A 13298-nucleotide genomic window follows, 5' to 3' on the forward strand; every position below is an offset into this window, starting at 1 on the left:
CAATGTTCTTTTGAACAAAAATATACCAAAAGTATGTTATTTTATTTAGCATACGAATTATATGGAATGGCAAAAGGTGCGCCGTTATTATTTTTATGAGGTCGATTCGAAATTAAAATTAGGGTGCAGAAACTGAAATTTAGCCACGTCGAACAATAAACGTTTACGCTCGATTTCATTGCGTGTCTGCAGCTCATCCTTAATATCGGCCAAAGTGTTATCAATGCGCTTCAAAATATCGCGTGGAGGTCCGTTAACGAATGGAGTTAATTCCTGTCCAGGCGATACGCCAATTTGTACGTTCTGCACCTCCTGGGTGAAGCGTCCATGCACCATGTCATCGCTTTGCATCGATGACCTTCTGCTGAGATCAATCGCCTCCGGCTGCTCGTATAGAGCCTGTGGCTGCTGCTCCGGCTTAATCGCATTGATGGGAAGCATGCGCGGTATGCTAACCATGGCTGGAAAGTCAATTGCATGTTTGATCTGAGGATTCGGCACGAATGTGGGGCAAAACATTGTTGAACTTAGAGTTGATGGCTACAAAAGAGCATAGTTGATAGTCAGTATACATAGTATAAATTTGTATAGTTTACTTACACTTTGTACACCTTGAATATGATTATTATTATGAGTTGAATTATTATTATTATTAGAAGTTGAATTATTATTATTTTGCGTTGAATTAAGATTATTGTTATTATTATTGTCTTGATTTGAGGCCGTATCGGATAATTTTTCAGAACTCTGGCTATTGTCCATCGACGAATCGCTGATTGAAATCGACTTAAAAGCGAGATAAACAGAGTGCAAAAATGCTATTTAGTATGTGTGTTTATGTACATACACGCATAATATACTTATGTACAAATACACACACAACATACGAAATTACTACACTCACTCACACTCGCTAATCATTCAACTATGTGCTTGTTACAGATACATGCATGTAAATACATATGTATGTATGTATAGAATGTCCGTCACACTATATCTTTTCTTTTACATATTATGTATTAATATTAATACATGTGTGAAATTATAACGGTACATAGCTGCACTAACACAGTGCTCTCACTCGCTCTCATAACGCTTACACAGTTAAACAAAGACGAAACATTTTTTTGTTAGGTTCTCTTACTGTTCGTATGGCCGCTGCTTCCTCCTGTTCGTGATGCTCTTGCTTGTGTCGTTGAAATACCGTTTTAATTTTAAGCTCGTGTGTCTCTGCGCTCTTTGGCACTTCTATTGACGAGGCGTCGGTAATTGCAGCTAAGGCTGAAACAGCGACCGACGGTGTGGATTTTTTATGACATTTAGCAATGCGTCGGTTTTTCATAATACGATCCCGCCGTTCTACCAATGCTGCAACCTTCATTTCATGCAATTTGCCCAGCAAAGATGCATGCCTCCGCTATTAAATATTTGCAATGAAATTTTAACACTTGTTTGCTTAGCTTTGGTCTGCTCGGTAATTTGCAAATTCTTGTATCTCTCGGCCTACCTTGATATGCATGTGAAAATTTCCCGTAGAACGTACACTGCCCCGATATATTCGATCCGGCGGACAAGAACAACACTTGACGGTCACATTGTCCCCAACTTGACTTTCAATGCGATAAAGCTCACCGTTCAATATATAAGGGACATGCTGACGGCGTTGTGGATCTATTTTCACTTCGCTTAAATTTGAGCCTTGCTTCTCGGCTTGATCAAGTTCCTCTGGTTTTGGCATTTCATACAAAAAGTACCATTAAGCTAAGAAAAAGGCGATCCGCTGCCTACGAGCTACCGAATTAAATTGAACTTCGCTATCCCAGTTCTGTAGGTGTATGTGAGTGATGGATGAAAAGGAAGAGAGAGCTCTCAGAGACTAGATACATACATACATACGCACATGCATCTGTGACTAATGAGTGCTGTTAAAGAGGAATTCAAAATAATGTCAAAAGTAGAGCAAAGCGAATACAAATACATAGTATGTATGTATGTACATATGTATGTATGTAGTTTTGACAGGCAATGTCACAACTCCACTAGGATTTAATCAAAATTAATTATTAAGTATAGTTGTTCTAATTAATGTTAGTTACTTAAACTCGAATTGTATTTGTTAACAATTTTCATTACAATCAGGTGGAAAAGGGGAAAAGCTAATGTTTGTAGCTCAAATGCTTACGATTTGCGCGCTGTATATTTATAATTTACTCTGTTTATCATCGATAGTTTGGGTTATCGGTATGCTGCAGCCCTGGCAATCTCACGTTTTAAGTTTTCTCACTTTTTTTGTAGCATAAACAATCAGAAATGACGGAAATAGGCAAGCCTAATATATTAATAACAGGTAATGACTGTTGTTTAGCTACATAAAGTAAGTAACGAAAAGCTATTAATGCACAGGCACACCCGGAGCCGGTAAATCATATTTGTGCCAACGTCTGGCCGAGCAATTGAAGTTTACTTGGTTGGATTGCTCGAAAATTGCAAAGGAAAAGAATTTCATTGAGGAATATGATGAAGAATACGACTGTCCCATACTTGATGAGGATAAGGTATATGCACAAATAAATTAATAATTGTAGCTAATACAGTTTTACTTCGTTGTAGCTCATGGACTATCTTGAGCCGCTAATGGCAAAGGGCGGCAACATTGTTGAATACCATGGCTGTGATTTCTTTCCCGAGCGTTGGTTCCATGCCGTCTTCGTTGTTACGTGTCCCAATAAAACGTTATACGACAGACTCAAGGAACGCAACTACAATGAGAAGAAGCTAACGTCCAATATACAATGTGAAATATTTGGCACAATCTTGGAAGAGGCGCGGGAATCGTATAAATCGGACATTGTGCACGAGCTGAAGGGAGAAACCAAAGCAGATGGCGAACGGAGCTTAAAAACTGTTAGGAATTGGTATAGCATGTGGAAGCGCAAGTAAAGACGGGTTGTTAAATACCAAAAACCTATTCATATGAATGTATTGTAAGATATTTTTTGGTATTTTTGAGAGGCTGAACCCTGACTTTACCGTAAACCAAGTTGAAGAATTATTAATCATGGTTTAAACACATTAGTATGGACAGCAGGGTCTCTTTATTTTGAGACCCAAAAGATATATATTTTACATATGAAAAAGCCTTAAAGTACAAAAATATGGAAAAGAGTAATAACAACAACTAGATGCGCGTCATTTTGAAGCGCAGCGGACCATCCGGCGCATACATGAAGGTTACCGCATAGTCCAATGGCGGATGATTGTATTCTAGTTTGTAGTTGCGCAGAAGCTTGGCTAGCAATATTTGCATTTCCAAATCAGCGAAGCGACGACCCAGACACATGCGGGCTCCATAGCCGTAGGGCAATGAGGCAAATGGATGGAGTTTGCCTGGAGTACCGCCCTGATGCTCTTTCAGCCAGCGCTCGGGCCGGAAAGTGGCTGCATCTGTAACATATTCCTCCATGTTGCCAGTGACAATTGTGGGGAATACGGCCTGGAATTCAAATGTCATATTATATAGAGTATAAAGTAGATCGGAACTGATATACCTGTACACCCTTGGGCACCTGGTAGCCACATATAACGCTGTCCTCTTGCAGTGTGCGTCCATTGCCTATAACCGTGCTGTACATGCGGAAGACCTCTTTGATGAATGCCTTTAGGTGGTGCATTTGGTCTAGCAGTGGAATCGTTAATGGAGTCTTAGCATCCGGCAGCAGACGCTTCAGCTCTTCGTGCACCTTCTGCTGCTCCATGGGCCGTGTGGCCAATTGGTATAGAATAGAGCACACGGCCATCGAAATCTATGAGATGGACTAACTTTTAGTTTGGCTGGATAGAGAGAAATCTACTCCACTTACTGTGTCAATGCCAACGAGTATCAGATCCAATGCCATAATGGTGGCTATCTTTTCATTCTTCTCCGACATAATCACCTTCTCCAGCAGCGACGGCTCGCCTGCACGTTGACTGGGATCCTGTGTCTTCAAGCGCTCTGTTGCGCTTTGTATATACTTCATGCAAACGCTGCAAAGGGATAAAAAGGATTAGCGTATTTTAAGCTTGCTTGGTCTGGCTACTAACCCCACAAAGAAGTTCATGTTCTTCACATAACGCGTCCACAGTGGAGTGGGGAAGTAGCGCCAGTATGGCGCCTTCAGTTCCAGCGTGGCCACGTTGCGTAGAGCATATTTGGCTGCATCGATGATCTGCTGGGGCTCCGAATCTGGCGTCAAGTTATGCTCCAAGCAACCTAGTCGCGTGTCTAGAGCCACACGACCAATGCCTGTGAAAGGGGCAAGTTAATGTCATCTGGGAGAGATCTTTTTATTCGGCAACACTCACACTCCAAGGACCATTTGTGGATTTCATTGTCAAAGTCAGCGGGCAGCTCCTCGTTGCCATCCAACAGCTGTTCGCAACGTACCAAAAAGTCCTCCGTAATCACCTCCAGTGGCTGCAGATAGCGTCTAATGGTAGACAACTGCAGCACGGGCTTCTGCACACGCGAACGGAACTGACGCCATGGTTCGCCGTGACTATTTAAGATCAGGTTGGTATAGCTATATCTATACTTAGACATGTATATTTATAAGTATTCTTACACGCCCACAACGCCGCCAAGTTCCCCAAAGAAATCCTTGCGCACGACGCTCTTGTACTTGACCAGACTGGGCATCGAGGGCCGGAAAGGCGTAGGTCCTTCACTGCGGTAGCACTGCAATCATTTAATCTTTATTAATATTTGCTCAGACATTGAAGTTGTTGGCGGCAATTTGCAGCCCGTACGTCACAAATTATGCTGTACTTGAAGTCGTGCTGCTTTGTTGCCTCGGTGCCCAGTCGAGCGTGTCAGCAAGCTTAGGTTTGGTGGTGTGTTCCGGCATTTAGAGCCGTGTGTATCTACCTGTGCCTACCTTTTCAATTTCATCAGCATCGTAGATGAAGAGCAGATCGGGCCTGCCTATAAGACCGGAGAAACGTACTATCCGTCCGTACCTGTCGTGGAGCAGCGATGAGATTTTGGCCACATCCGATATGGTATACTGGCCAATAATTGGCATAAGGCTGTCAAGGTGAAAATTAGATAATTGAAATGACTAACTGACATTGAATATGGCAAAGAAGAGACTATTTTCAAAGTAATTCATGACACCTTTGACAATTGTTCAAAGATAATCGTCTGTTGTCGCTATATCAATACTTTTACGACCTATTTTATTATGTGTATGTACGTACATATGTACCTACATATGTAAGTATGTATTAGTATATGTATGTTTATGTATTACAATTATGTCATGCTAAGAAATAGACCATATCATCTATTGTCGTCAGACTCTCTTTTCTTCCTTTTAGAGATTTTTACATCTTTTGCATTGGTTTAGCAAACATCCTCAGGTCTAACTATCTTAGTAAATTTAAATTGAAAAAACGAACTGATGAGCAACAGGCTGTTAATTTGCTCCTTTAAGTTATCGATAACACAATATGTTCGATATGTTCAATTGAACACGAAGTGGCCATTCCTAGCTCAATTACTCTCTTGACATCACCAAGTGCAGCTTTTTGCACACACTCACAGACACACTCCCATACACTGGATTTTCGCATAGCTGTATAAACAAATACACAAGTCACTATTGTTTGCTTATTATTTTCAGCTTGCAACGAAAGATTCGAACATTTTGTCGACCTTGAAAATGGCGCTAATTGAACGCTAATCAAGAAGAAGCAGTTAACAGCAGTGCCGTATGTCTGTTGCTGCTGCTAACCAAATGCCCTGTTATAGCACTTATTGAACAGTGATTTGAAAGTGGCTGTAAATTATTAAAGAGAGGGAGAGTGGGAGATCGTTGGCAGGGAAGTTGGATAAAAGCAGAAGAATTCGCAAAATGTTGGTGTTTGGTATTTGTGTGTGGCATAATGGCCGTTAGGGTGGGGAATGAGCGAGGAAACCCGTTTGGTCATGGTCAGTGAAATGATGTATGCTTACAAGCAAAAATCAACACTCGAACAAGATTATCATCATTGGCTACGCAGACACAGACACACAAGCATGCACATACACACATATTCATTCATAATACATTCAACAGTAATTGGGTCAAGAGAAGCAAGCGAAATACAAAACAAAAGAACTGCAAACTCTCTCTCATTTCCTCTCCTCCTCTCCCTTTAGCTATGTCTTTGTATTTGTTGGAAGTGCAATGGTTTGATCGCATTGCAGGCTATTCATTGAAAGTGAAAGCAACTTGGTCGAAACTTTTTTAGTTTTCATTTTGTTCATTATTACAAACCGCCAGGTGTTGCCCAGTATAGGTATGGGCTTTGGTCCTGGTATTTCATTGTAGGCCAATGCATTTTGCCACTCGGCCGTGGCGTGAATTCGTGGAGTTGCTGGCTCCTGCTCTAGACCCAAATGTGGACAAACAGCTGCAGCTCCAGCTGATGTTGCTGCTTCTGCGGCTGCTGCCGAGTTCTCGCGTTGCTGTTGCTGTCCATCCAGCCGACGCTGTCGTTGATCTCCTTGCAGCAACGGTGCCTGAGCGCCAGCAATTTTAGATGCAGTCCGCTTGAAAGCAGGCGTGGCACAGTTTGTCGCTTTGGCACGCCAAAGACATTTGGGCAGTGAATTCATTGTTTGCGCTCACAAAAGCTTTGACGTATTTAAAATTCCAATCAGATTTCACTCGTTTGCCGTTGATTTCAAATTGCTTAATGTTTTCGTTGACGTTGACACACACAAACAAATACACGCACACACACGCACAAACGCAGCTATTTAAAGCTGTCCATGGGCAAGGCAAGAATAACAAGAATCGGTTCGCGTTTTGTCACGGAGACAACTTCAACTTCCGTCGGCCGTTGCACACTCGATGGCTGCCAGATATAAACTAGTTAAAAGCTAAGCTCGGCTCTTGGGCATCCGTCTGGACTGGGCTGGCAACATCGTTGCGTCGCATCAGCTGCTTTCTAATGACTGCTGATGTTAAGGCGCGTGTGAAGCTTCGGCAACATCGTATTAACTTGAAATGTTGCAGCAACATATGGGCAGCTGCCATCTATCAACGAGAGAACTTGTTAGTCACTGTATTAATATGTAAATAAAAAAATATGACCTTTATTCCGATCAGTTGCGTATAATACATATTATATTGTATTTAGATATTAATTTATATATATTATATATTTTGCATATATATTTTGTTTTCATATATATTTTATTTTTTAATGTTAGCACATTAGGTGTATAATAAATTATACGGTTTTATTACAAATGCTTATCATTCCATGCACTCGCCCATTTGGAACTAAACAAATTGTAATTAATTACAAATACGTAGAGTCCATTAAAATGAATTCACACAGTATATGAAATATTTACATATAAATTAGAATTATTTATAGCCATAAATTCCTTAAAAGCTTTCGATGTACGATTCATCATTCGTGTTGCCAACAAGCCTAGCAACATTGTTGCGTGCAACATCTGCTTGCGAAGTGGTTATGTCAACACGCATGCGCAGTTTGCTGAAGGTTTCGCAACATTCTTGTTTTGGACTATGATGCAGAAACATTTTGGTAGTTGCTAATCAATTTTATATGTAAATAAATAACAATACAATATATAATAATAACCTTAATGATCTGGCCTCACTCTCGCATTAGCCTATAGGAAGAGTCTGTGCTATAAATTAACAACTTATTAAGAGCTCTCTTCTGTATATATCTAGTTATTTTTTTTTTTAATATATAGATGCTAATGTTGGTGGAGGCTGTTCAAAATTACTTGCATATCATAACCTGATTATGATTCTTTTGGCAAAAAATCTGGAGGGATGCGTGTGCGTTGCAGATAAATTTAAATATGTTATGTTAAATAAACTGCTATGCATGACTTTTGACTTAATGTTTTATATATTATAAATATGTAGCTCTGATATATATATATATATATATATATATATATATCTTCTGATATCATAAACAATTTAATGAACCGAAACCGTCCGTTCGGAACTAATGAACCGTTAACGAATAATAGATTATGATTTCAACTATATAGGAATTACGGGTCGCTCGATTTCATTAGTAAATGAGTTATGAAACCGATAACTGTGCCTTTGCTGATCGCGGTGGCATTTGTGGTGCTCGCATCTGTCGACTGCCGGAAATCCAAGTCGCGACTAACCAACCTCAAGTGCACCAGCTATGATGAGAGTTATTCCAAGTTCAAGAAGTGCAAGCTGAATGTCCTTGGCAGAGGCATAATTGCCGGCGATGTATACATTTCGTTGCTTAAATTGCCAATCAATAATATTCACGTGAGTTTTCAAATCAAAATATTGTTCAGGATTTGTGTGAATCTGGTAATTTTGATTGGCATTACTAAATAATTTCAGATCAACTGGAGCATATGGCGCCGCTACAATACATACCAGCCCTTTCTGTATAATACCAGCTGCAATCTATGCGAACTTCTAAAAAATGTGGAAAAAAAGATTACTTTCGAGTCCATGGTGCTGAAAGCCATACAGTCACGCTCCAACTTGAACCACACGTGTCCAGTTAATGTGAGTAGAGTGTTGGGGATATGTGCACATAGAAGATATACAATTATACCATCCAATAATTATTGACTCTAGCACGATATTATTGTGGACAACTTGGTGTTCACGGACGAAATGCTGCATTCGCTGCCCCTGCCCCAAGGGGAGTACAAAATACAATTGCGGTTCATGGCTGGCAAAAAGTGGAAGCTGATGGTTGAAACGTTCATTCTTCGAGATGAATAAGGAATCCCAACAAATAATTATAATAACTGCATTATATTGAAAGACATTCACTAATAAAGGGTATAAAATGAATATACATTGATTGGAAATTATAATTCATATCAGTCTGTGGCAACAATGCTGCAGAAGTCATTTGCTTCGACTTCGAAACTTGATGCAGCAATATAGCCAAGTTTTTTTTATTCCTAGCTAAACTAGTTTATTTACTTATCTATATTTATATCAAAACTTGTTAATTATTATAATACTACCTTTGGCTAGCTATTCCCATATTCGGACTCTAACTAAGCAAGTCGACCTTCACCTAAAATTTGGCGACTAAATTAGAACCTATTATTATGTAGCTGTTAAAAACATATGCAAGATAATCATTTCCTTATCTTATTATAAGAATATCTTACCCATATTACTCATTAAAGAATGTGAGTGAGAGCGAGAGAGGCAATGAAAGAGCGAGAGAGAGACAGAGAGAAAAGCAGTAATTGATTATAAATTTAGTGTATTTTAATATAGGCTGGATTTAATGATAATTATTTTAGTTTTTTCAATAAATCATTTGGTTCTCCAAGATCGACCATTCGGAACTAATTTATATATCATTTTTAGCATCGATCGACTCTAGTACTGTAGCCCCTATATCATTAGTGAAGAAGCTATGAAGCCAGTAACTGTGTCTCTGTCAATTGCGGTAGTCCTTCTGATGCTCGCATCGGTAAACAGTCGAAGGTCCAGATTCACGAATCTCAAGTGCAGCAGTTTTGATCCCGAATTTGCAAAGTTTGAGAGGTGCAAACTAAAAGTCATTGGCAGAGGAGTTGTCTCCGCCAATGTATTTATATTAATGCTGAAGCTGCCGATTGATAATATATTCGTAAGTAATCCTCGGATTACATATAAAATGCACCATACAAGTAAAAATCAGAGCTAGTGTCTCTTCAATTAAGTGCTTAAGACGATGTTCCTTGTTTTTTTTTATAGGACACAGGATAGCGAAAATGAATCACATCGTTCCTCATAAGTCTTCCGACCCTATAAAAATCTCTCTGTTTGCTATTAAATTAAAAAATGCGTGTATTCACTTTTATTTTGCTTTTATTTATTCGTTATTTATTTTTATTTATTTTATTTTTTTCATAGATCAACTGGAGCGGTTGGCGACGTTATAATACCTTCCAGCCATTTCTATTCAATTCCACTTGCGATTTCTGTCATCTTTTAGCAGCTCGGAATAAACTGTCATTCGAGTACCTGGTGCTGGGAGCTATTCAATCGAGATCCAATGTTAATCATACTTGCCCCTACAATGTGAGTAGAGCATATAGTATACTTGGAGATAGATATTGTCTTTGAATGTAGAGCTCTGAATATCTATCACAGCACAATATCATTGTGGATAACTTGGTGTTCGAAGATGGGTTCCTGAAGACGCTGCCGCTGCCCCAAGGCGAGTACAAGCTTCAGTTGCGCTTTGGCACCAACAAAGTGTGGAAACTAATGGTGGAGATAACCTTTCAGCGGGATGAATAATGCCCGATGATCGTAATAAATATGGCATTGGACCATTTTATACAATCTGTTCCATATTTATTACAAAATTTGGTATCAAATAAAATGTAAACACAAATATCTGTGCATTTAAGTCGTGTTAAGATTTGAGATTATTGTGCATAGCAATTTGATGAAAATTTCAGATCAATTTCGTTCAACTGCCTTACAATAAATATGAAGATGCGGCAGAAAAGTAGAATACAAACACTTTTAGGCATTGAATTTTGAACACATCAAAATACGATACAAAAGAGTCAGAATCCTTATATAGATATCATTACATGTATATGCGTATTCATATAGTTAGATAAATGCGTAAATGCTTGGCTGGCTTTACTAATGGATTACAGTCTAGAATGTATGATTTTAGCGGGCTTAAGCTAGGAGTGATAACAAATGAAAATTTGAAAGTAGGATAACGGAAAAATAATATAATCAAATGGCACGTCTCAAAGTCGAACACTAAATGAGTACAGAATAGACATAGGCTACACATACATATAAATCGAATGTCTTACGATTTCTTTTGATTTTAGATTATTTGTAGATACTAGAAGAGACTGGGCTTAAACTATGTTTTCATTGTTGATGTCTTCGTTAGTTGTTTTTGTTTGTTTTTTTTTTTTTATAGTTATATAGTTAATGAATCGATATATGGAGTATATATATGTTTAAAAGTAGTTTCCATCAATAAATATTCCACTGGCTGTGCACAGCATTGGGAGGAGGAGTTCCTTCACATGAATTGCTTTAAAATTAACTAGGCTAACATATACCTATGTATGTATATATGTATATTTATACGTATAATTAAATGTGTATATGGCGTCGCTTGTATTTACAGTTCTATTCGTTCATATATCGCACATGCAACTAAAGGCTAAGCTCGAAACTAAAAAGAAACTATTTTAACTTAAAATCTTAAATTAAAAAACTAAAAGTCAACTAAAATTAAAAAAACAATTAACATTCCGAATTGTTACTGCTGTTGATGTTGTTGTTCTTCTTCTACTTCTTCTTGTTTCTGTTATCTAGAACCAAGCTAATACTATTGGCCTATTGGACTTCGGTGTTAACACTCGAACTCGTTGGCCGTAATGGCGCTAAGATCCTTCATCAGGCCCTCCAGATTGGCCATCTCTTGGTTCAGCTCCTCGGTGGATGTGCTGGGCGCCAGTCTTTGTATCTCGTCGGTGGAATGCGCCACAGAGCCGCCGCTCTGCAAACGATTGGGCGTGGCTGCCGAAAATGAGGGCTTCTTGTATGGCGATTGATTCTGTGGACGTATTGTGACAGCAGGAGCTAGAGAGAAAGAGAGAGGGAGAATTAACTGGAGTTCAGCGGGAATCAGCTTGGTACTTACTGTGCTTGGTAATGGGCGTGGCACCGCCAGTGGGCGGCGGTCCCGGTACACTGAAACTCTTGAGCGGATGGCCACGCTTGGCGCTCTCGATGGTCGACACGCAGCCATTGCCAGCAGCGCCTGTGCCGCCCTGCGCCCCGCCGGCATAACCAGCATTGCCGCTGCAGAGGAAGGAGCAAAAATCAATCAACCAGTTTTTACATTTGTTCTGATTATCTGTTTATCTGCTTTTTCTTTTCTTTTTATCAAGAGAGAAACATATCGAACGTATTACGCTGGGACATGGAAAAACATTGCAACTATGGCTTCATGCGTCGTCGGCAATCTTTGCCCAAAAAGTGGAGGACGCGCGACTGCTGTATCTGCTCCGCCTTGCGGGCCAGCTGAATGTACGGCTGGCGATCAGCCGTGCTCATGATGCGCCAGGCATGCGTTGCCACCTCGGTGACCGTTGCCGCGGTGCGCATTGTGTAGACGCCCTTCAGCTGATGGTTAATCAGAATCTCGTCCAGGCGAAACTTGTTCAGGAAATTGAGAAACGGCAATGGCGATGCCATCAACAGCAGCTGCTGCTCCACATAGCCCGGCAACGTTCGATGGTCCAGCTGGAGCACACGATCAGTGGGGCCATGCACCAGATCGATCTGAACACTGGGATCGATGCGCCCCCAACGTGTTCGATTGCACATTCTTCTCTTACTCAGCTTTTTTTTGTATTTTTTTTTTTTTTAGTTTTTAGTTTTTTTTTTTTGGTTTATTTGTTTGCTTTTAATTGCTTTTGGAGTTTTAAAGTCTACCGACCATAATGTGAAAGAATTTTTTGTTTATAATTTACTAGAACAGATCGAAATATTCAAAAATCGAATCATACAGCCTCCTACAGGTCCAAAAGGTTTGATAGAAATGTTTAGATTTTTACGTAAATAAGAGAAGGAAAACAAAATGGAAGCTGATGGGATACTGGAGTCTTCATGGAGCTCCAGAGATGGGCTTGAACTAACGAATATCTCTGGCTCTGCTTACAGAACTTCCTTATCGATATATTATCTTGGACAGATCCCATCCCAGCACTTACCAGAAGTTGGCATCGTAGCCACCGTACGGATGCTCCGGCGTCTGGGCCAGCGAATTGTTCTGCGGCTGGGTGAGACTCTGCTGGGAGAGACCCGTGTCCATGGTCATGTGCGAGCGATTCTGATGATTGTATTGGGTGCGCGGATATTGAGGCCGCTCCATGGTCGAGTTCATTGAGGTGGCTGTTAGTGTGGAAAACGAAAGCGATATAAGTATTGGGATGAGAGGGGAATTCCATTCGATTCGACTCACTCATGTAACCGGCAACGTAGGATCGCTTGTCCAGGGAGTTGGTCACGTGCGGTGGCACCGGCGTGTCCACCTCGTATTCACTGTGCACCACAGAGCGGGGCAGGGTCAGGGCGCCGCTGCTGGAGGCGTTGTCGCTGCAGACGGGCGTGGCAGAGTGCAGTCCCTTGTCAATGTTCTTTAGCTCCATTTGATCATGATGTATCCATAGATCTGGGGGCTTGGGCACGCCCACATTGTTCTTCTGATAGCTATTCAAGAAATTA

The 13298-nt window shown here is 40.3% G+C and overlaps 7 protein-coding genes across 9 annotated transcripts in view; 3 read left to right on the forward strand and 4 right to left on the reverse strand.

Annotated features, from left to right (window-relative positions):
* Positions 1-5: 5 nt before the first annotated feature.
* Positions 6-1860, reverse strand: stil (stand still). Its single transcript, XM_089260743.1, has 4 exons — positions 1508-1860; positions 1145-1417; positions 601-786; positions 6-540 (listed from the first exon to the last, which is right to left on the reverse strand). Exons 1-4 carry the CDS (start codon positions 1736-1738, stop codon positions 94-96), a joined length of 1137 nt encoding a protein of 378 aa, XP_089116869.1. The 5' UTR covers positions 1739-1860; the 3' UTR covers positions 6-93.
* Positions 1861-2190: 330 nt separating this feature from the next.
* On the forward strand, positions 2191-2974 carry Ak6 (adenylate kinase isoenzyme 6). The gene is made up of 3 exons (XM_018103963.3): positions 2191-2347; positions 2404-2555; positions 2611-2974. Exons 1-3 carry the CDS (start codon positions 2311-2313, stop codon positions 2938-2940), a joined length of 519 nt encoding a protein of 172 aa, XP_017959452.1. The 5' UTR covers positions 2191-2310; the 3' UTR covers positions 2941-2974.
* Positions 2975-3076: 102 nt separating this feature from the next.
* Cyp301a1 (Probable cytochrome P450 301a1, mitochondrial) lies at positions 3077-6993 on the reverse strand. The gene is made up of 8 exons (XM_018103956.3): positions 6300-6993; positions 4917-5067; positions 4605-4717; positions 4345-4538; positions 4084-4285; positions 3861-4026; positions 3549-3803; positions 3077-3493 (listed from the first exon to the last, which is right to left on the reverse strand). The coding sequence occupies exons 1-8, from the start codon at positions 6638-6640 to the stop codon at positions 3179-3181; spliced, it is 1737 nt and encodes a 578-aa protein (XP_017959445.1). The 5' UTR covers positions 6641-6993; the 3' UTR covers positions 3077-3178.
* A 1008-nt stretch (positions 6994-8001) lies between these two features.
* LOC108653469 (uncharacterized) lies at positions 8002-8888 on the forward strand. The gene is made up of 3 exons (XM_018103968.3): positions 8002-8327; positions 8406-8576; positions 8649-8888. The coding sequence occupies exons 1-3, from the start codon at positions 8106-8108 to the stop codon at positions 8796-8798; spliced, it is 543 nt and encodes a 180-aa protein (XP_017959457.1). The 5' UTR covers positions 8002-8105; the 3' UTR covers positions 8799-8888.
* A 565-nt stretch (positions 8889-9453) lies between these two features.
* LOC108652760 (uncharacterized) lies at positions 9454-11309 on the forward strand. The gene is made up of 3 exons (XM_030384767.2): positions 9454-9669; positions 9936-10103; positions 10176-11309. The coding sequence occupies exons 1-3, from the start codon at positions 9454-9456 to the stop codon at positions 10323-10325; spliced, it is 534 nt and encodes a 177-aa protein (XP_030240627.1). The 3' UTR covers positions 10326-11309.
* A 58-nt stretch (positions 11310-11367) lies between these two features.
* The window catches only part of fra (neogenin protein frazzled), a 46947-nt gene continuing 45016 nt past the window's right edge, over positions 11368-13298 (reverse strand). For all 3 annotated transcript variants that reach the window (XM_089260738.1, XM_018103953.3, XM_018103951.3), the window contains exons 7-10: positions 13036-13283; positions 12785-12965; positions 11710-11870; positions 11368-11648 (exon numbers count right to left, since the gene is read on the reverse strand). In XM_089260738.1, coding sequence (XP_089116864.1) covers positions 11419-11648; positions 11710-11870; positions 12785-12965; positions 13036-13283 — 820 coding nt within the window. In that variant the 3' untranslated portion in view covers positions 11368-11418. The remainder of the gene's footprint in view (positions 11649-11709; positions 11871-12784; positions 12966-13035; positions 13284-13298) is intronic.
* LOC108653466 (uncharacterized) lies at positions 11938-12710 on the reverse strand. Its single transcript, XM_018103964.3, has one exon. It carries the CDS (start codon positions 12396-12398, stop codon positions 12009-12011), a length of 390 nt encoding a protein of 129 aa, XP_017959453.1. The 5' UTR covers positions 12399-12710; the 3' UTR covers positions 11938-12008.

This window comes from Drosophila navojoa, chromosome 5 (assembly GCF_054131105.1).
Source record: "Drosophila navojoa isolate 15081-1374.11 chromosome 5, UAZ_NAV_1.0, whole genome shotgun sequence".
Taxonomy (NCBI): domain Eukaryota; kingdom Metazoa; phylum Arthropoda; class Insecta; order Diptera; family Drosophilidae; genus Drosophila; species Drosophila navojoa.

Bases quoted from the DNA above. Each gene is read 5' to 3' on its own strand.
- LOC108652760 (XM_030384767.2), top strand. From the start codon at position 9,454: ATGAAGCCAGTAACTGTGTCTCTGTCAATTGCGGTAGTCCTTCTGATG. The intron at 9,670-9,935 runs GTAAGTAATCCT...TTTTTTTCATAG, and splicing joins TGCCGATTGATAATATATTC to ATCAACTGGAGCGGTTGGCG. The intron at 10,104-10,175 runs GTGAGTAGAGCA...TATCTATCACAG, and splicing joins ATCATACTTGCCCCTACAAT to CACAATATCATTGTGGATAA.
- Cyp301a1 (XM_018103956.3), bottom strand. From the start codon at position 6,640: ATGAATTCACTGCCCAAATGTCTTTGGCGTGCCAAAGCGACAAACTGT. The intron at 5,068-6,299 runs GTTTGTAATAAT...TCACCTTGACAG, and splicing joins ATACTGGGCAACACCTGGCG to CCTTATGCCAATTATTGGCC. The intron at 4,286-4,344 runs GTGAGTGTTGCC...CCCCTTTCACAG, and splicing joins CCACAAATGGTCCTTGGAGT to GCATTGGTCGTGTGGCTCTA.
- stil (XM_089260743.1), bottom strand. From the start codon at position 1,738: ATGCCAAAACCAGAGGAACTTGATCAAGCCGAGAAGCAAGGCTCAAAT. The intron at 787-1,144 runs GTAAGAGAACCT...CTCGCTTTTAAG, and splicing joins AAGCAGCGGCCATACGAACA to TCGATTTCAATCAGCGATTC. The intron at 541-600 runs GTAAGTAAACTA...GCTCTTTTGTAG, and splicing joins ATATTCAAGGTGTACAAAGT to CCATCAACTCTAAGTTCAAC.
- Ak6 (XM_018103963.3), top strand. From the start codon at position 2,311: ATGACGGAAATAGGCAAGCCTAATATATTAATAACAG. The intron at 2,348-2,403 runs GTAATGACTGTT...ATTAATGCACAG, and splicing joins GCCTAATATATTAATAACAG to GCACACCCGGAGCCGGTAAA. The intron at 2,556-2,610 runs GTATATGCACAA...ACTTCGTTGTAG, and splicing joins CCATACTTGATGAGGATAAG to CTCATGGACTATCTTGAGCC.
- LOC108653469 (XM_018103968.3), top strand. From the start codon at position 8,106: ATGAAACCGATAACTGTGCCTTTGCTGATCGCGGTGGCATTTGTGGTG. The intron at 8,328-8,405 runs GTGAGTTTTCAA...AAATAATTTCAG, and splicing joins TGCCAATCAATAATATTCAC to ATCAACTGGAGCATATGGCG. The intron at 8,577-8,648 runs GTGAGTAGAGTG...TATTGACTCTAG, and splicing joins ACCACACGTGTCCAGTTAAT to CACGATATTATTGTGGACAA.
- LOC108653466 (XM_018103964.3), bottom strand. From the start codon at position 12,398: ATGTGCAATCGAACACGTTGGGGGCGCATCGATCCCAGTGTTCAGATC.